At 46.7% G+C, this 4,842-nt stretch overlaps 1 protein-coding gene across 1 annotated transcript; it reads left to right on the top strand.

Moving 5' to 3' along the window:
* Positions 1-2,114: 2,114 nt before the first annotated feature.
* On the top strand, positions 2,115-4,387 carry LOC148030193 (uncharacterized). The gene has a single exon (XM_087687216.1). The coding sequence runs from the start codon at positions 2,326-2,328 to the stop codon at positions 3,712-3,714; it is 1,389 nt and encodes a 462-aa protein (XP_087543342.1). The 5' UTR covers positions 2,115-2,325; the 3' UTR covers positions 3,715-4,387.
* The last annotated feature ends 455 nt before the right edge of the window (positions 4,388-4,842 follow it).

Genomic DNA, 4,842 nt, shown 5'->3' with positions numbered 1-4,842 from the left:
ACTATATAAAGTTGCATGTGCCATATGCATCCTACCCAAAGGCGAAGGAGGCCTCAGCCTCCCGGACTCAAAGGATAGAGCAATAGCCTAATGGGCTACTTGACAAAGACATCCAAATTAGAGGTTAGTTCCACATCAAAGCAATTACATGGGACAATGGGAATGCTCTTCTTCCAACTCCAAACCAGTTAATCCCTAATACTATATTGGCTAACAACTTTATGAAAAAATGCCCCTAGCTTTGGAAAGACTTTTGGGGTTACAATAGACATCAATGGCAGAAGCTGGACTCCCTAAAAGCCAAATAACATACTCAAAAGGGAAGACTTACCCTTCAGACTCAAAGGATAGAGCAATTGCCTAATGGGATGCTTGACAAAGACATCCAAATTAGAGGTTAGTTCCACATCAAAGCAATCAGATGGGACAATGGGAATGCTCTTCTTCCAACTCCAAACCAGTTAATCCCTAATACTATATTGGCTAATAAACCTAATAACAAATGACACATCAATTGGGAAAATATCAATGGATGGGAGTGTCACCTTCAATTATTGAGTCAAGTGCAATCCCATCTAAGAAATCTACCCTTATTTGGCCGATTTTACATCAAAGCCTCTGGACAAGAGAGAGGACCCTCAAGCTCAACACTGTTGAAGGCAAGTGTCCACGCAACAAAACTCAAATTGAATCACTAACACATCTGTTTATGAAATGCAGGGGCAATAGTGAAGTTTTCAAGCTTTTACAATGGGTGGCTAAAGCTTTCCACCCAACTATATTGAATTGGAAAGAAATAATGTTGGGGGAGGTAGGCCAAATGGCCTACCCACATTTGTTTGGATGTTCATGAGGGCGTTCTTTCTACGGTCCATTTGGACACAAGGCAATGATGCTATGTTCAAAGGTAAAAGTGATTTTTCCATGCATGAGCTAAAACTTGACTTTCTATTCCAAGTCTCCTATCAATTGTGAACAAAAAGAAGATGGAGTTCCAAGAGCTTCAAGCTGCAACAACTAAATGAGGGCCAGATCGACATCTACCCAATAGAGTCTCGCTACATCTAGACTTTGAAGTAGCATGTGTCGTGGGATGCTATCGAAGACACAACAAAGCGATATTGATGTATCTATCCCAACCATCCTTCTACCTATCTACTATATGTATTCCAAGTGACATGATCATGGGAATATCCAATATCTGCATATATGGTCCTAAGACTATATATGAGCAATGGCACAATGCCCCTTTCTTGTCCTCAGCCCCCTTTTTGCCCAATTACTTCTTTTGGCTACTACACAAAGCCACTTTGTGGGTAGTTCTATGGATATAAATAATGTTTCTACTTTACAGCCTCTTTACTCAAAAAAAGGAAAAAGACTAATAAGTTGTAATTGTGGGCCGTGGCATAGACATGGGCAACGCATGACATGAACCAATGTCACTTCCAATCTGAGAGACGGATACCTCAAATTACGTGCAGATAATGCTATCCTTTCAAGTTTCAACATGGATGATGGTATTGCAAAAAGCAAAAAGTGCAATTGGAGATGTGGAATTGATATTTCTACCGTGTTCACAAAGTTTGCAACTGCAAATTGCAATTGAACTAGGCCGGGCCCACCGCACTGCCGCCGATCAAAAGTCAACCTTCTCCTGGACCTTGCTTCTTTGAAGACCAGCTATTTTTATAGCATTTTACTTGTAAAACGAGCTATTTCCCTCCCAAAACCGGGGAACCAGCTGGGGTTAAACCTGCTCCTTTTCCCATTGGATAGGGGCAAAAAATTTCGCGAGCAGAGGAGGCTGTAAACATTCTGCTATTACGTAGTATGTGCGTCGCTTTGGCGTCAGAGAAGGCTGTACAGTGTAGTATCATGTATGATGGTCGATTGACATTTTCTTTGGCAGGCAATGGGCATTTTCCCTTGTCGCCTTCTTGTCATAGCGTGCACGCAAGAAAATTAAGGTCGCACGTTTATAGTTCAGAAAATCTTTGTCGAGTTTGACGTGTTCTAAAATCTACATGACGGCCAGCAGAGTCAACGAGCTTGCATATGCTATATATACGGGGGGCAGCAGAAGCAAGCTCCAGCATTGCTTACAATATCGAGCTTACACGCTTATCAGAGGCAACATCTAGCTCCACGCAGGCAATTAGGCACAATTTGTTGGGTGAAACCAAGCAAAATACACACGCGCACACACACATACATCACCAATCTGCTTACAGGCGCCCGGGCGGGAGTGCTCCACCGATACGTCCTGCGAACTGAAACAGGAAAGGGTAGCATCGTTGTCGACCACCTGTACCAGCTTGGAATATGGCGATGCGCAATCTAGACGTAGTGCTGATGCTGCTGCTGCTGCTGCATGTTGCAGCCGTGCCGAAGCTGCAGCTGGTGTCAGGAGCCAACTGGGGCAGCTTCAGCCAGGGCGACTGCGTACTTCCAGGGTATCGTAAGTACTACTCTAGGCTATGGAATATCAAGGGCGACTGGGACAGCGCATGCAGGAGCACGGAGGCCACAGTGCAAGGGACGTATTTCCAGCGCCCAGACAACTGCGTGGACAAGGGCATAGGCGGGGAGTGGGGGGAATTCTACGTGCTGGACAGCAGCTGCAATCCCAACTGGGGTTCCTTCCAGGACGATGGTTGCAAGGGCGACGGGCGGCGGCAGTTCTCGAGCGTGCTGTGGGGGGTGCCAAGCGGTCAGAGCTGGGAGGGCTGGTGCGCGCAGTCGTGGGCGGAGGTGTCCGGCGTATTCTTCCTGGAGCCCTCCCGCTGCGTCAACACGGTCCTCAACATCTGGGGTGAGTTCGACGTGCCGGACCCCTGCTGCGGCAATGGCAAGGCCGACGACTCCATCACGGCCCCCATCCACGACCAGCTCCGGCGCCGCAGTCGGAGGCTCCTGGCTGACACCTGTGTGGCCGCCGGAGGCAGCGGCGGCATCCCTCCTAACGACAATAATGGTTTGCCGAAGAGCCCCGCCGACGCTGTCGACGCCTTCGCTGCCGAGGAGTTCGACGCCGAGGAACTCGCCCTCTACCTTGTCGCCCTGTCCCCCGACGCCGATCAGGCCGGCCAGTTTCTCGTCTCCGGTGGTAGCTCCGGCGGCCTGCAGTCATTCGACGTCTTCCTGCGCTCAGAGGGCTCAGGTCTCCGCTTCTTTCCCACAAGCGTGGGCATGAGCACCGGCGCTGTGCGGAGCCAATCCGTCAAGGCCCTCGCTGTGCCGGTCGCGCCCGCGGCGCAGCTGACGACTGGCGGCAACATCCCGTCCGGACTCTGGTACTCAATCAGTCTCGCCGACAATGCCCAGGCCCAGCACCCCACGCGCATCATCGCCACCAGCCAGCTCTCCGGATGCTGTCTTTCTATTGGATGGGACGCCAGTAGCCGCACCATGTACATGGGGCACGTGCAGCCTGACCCGCAGGCGCCCCAGCCGTATCAGCAGAGCGGGGAGAACCTGGCCAACCACATGCGGCAGCAAGGCCAACCCTTCGATGGAGTCACCCTCGACTCCGGCCACATCTACCACATCGGCGCCAACAGCGAGCCCGACGGTGGCTATGGCGCCAACGGCCTTGTCCGCGCCAACGTCATCGGCCTCATTGGCCGGAACGCCATCCACATCTTTGTGCAGTTCGTGGACACTACCAGCGGACTCGTCCGGATATTCCGCCACATGAAATTCTCCAGCTAGTCCAGACGTAGGTGCTTATATGGAGGATAAGCCTACTGTTCTATAAGCCAAGGCCTAGGAAAGATTTCACGGGAACTCACGGCTGGACATTCGACAATTTATCGTGAGCGAGAAATAATTCTGTGAACGGTCCGAATGCATAAGTTTCCCTGAACGACCATTCTTTTCAGATAAATAACACTTGGACTTCTAAGCGCGCTCTACCTCTCTCTGTAACGCTAGCTTGCAATTTATGCATGAAATTATTGGCCTTGAAACAACGATCGTATCTCCATTCCGGCACTTGAAAATGAAACTGCACTTTGTAGACGAATCCGTGTTCCAAAGACCAAAAAATAGTGTTGAATCATCTAGAATGAATAGGTATTCATTAGTATCACACATTGCTATCTTGGAGGCAGATGTTCCTACTTCTCATTAAGATTACATATCGAGGATAAAGCTTAAAATGATGGGTGCGCCATATTGGTAACTTCGTAGTAAAATTCCTAAACTGGAATTTGGTGGCTCTGAGCTCTTTTGAATAACATAGTTGCAAACCTTTTGAGTAAGTCACATGTTTCTCGTAAGAAGATTCCTTACAAAATTGCACTAAATTGGCTAGATCTTGAAAATTCATCAGTCTCTAACGTGCATAATTCAAAAAAGGCTCAAATTTAACCTATTTCTATACTTTAATGTACCTTTCGAGAATGTATCTTATATATATATATATATATATATATATATATATATATCTAATAGATAACATGTCCAAAGAGTGTATTTATGCAACATTAAAGTAACACCTCTTAGAAATAGTTTGATTTGAGAACTCTATTTAAACAAGGAAAGGCCAACGTTAGGGTGAATGAGTGAATTATTAAACATTTCCTTAACAATAAGCTCACATTAAGTATTTTTTAAGTGGAACTATTTGATAAGTATGGTATTCTTATTAAAAATTAAGAATTCACTTTTCCTTTAGTAGTAAGAACATTTTTAAAGATAAAATTTGTTGACGCATCATGTATTCTTTCTGCTACAAAATGGGACACTTGGCGAATGTAACATATGCCATGCACTTAGAGAAGGTAAACATAAATAGATTTAACTAATTTGCATGATGTGACTTTGTGTATAGTGCAA

The sequence above is a fragment of the Lygodium microphyllum genome, chromosome 10 (genome assembly GCF_053477565.2).
Source record: "Lygodium microphyllum isolate KBCC chromosome 10, Lygodium_microphyllum_v1.1.10, whole genome shotgun sequence".
NCBI lineage: Eukaryota > Viridiplantae > Streptophyta > Polypodiopsida > Schizaeales > Lygodiaceae > Lygodium > Lygodium microphyllum.
Note: the sequence above shows the minus strand (reverse complement) of the source record. Positions and strands in the feature narration are given on the sequence as shown.

Bases quoted from the DNA above. Each gene is read 5' to 3' on its own strand.
- LOC148030193 (XM_087687216.1), top strand. From the start codon at position 2,326: ATGGCGATGCGCAATCTAGACGTAGTGCTGATGCTGCTGCTGCTGCTG.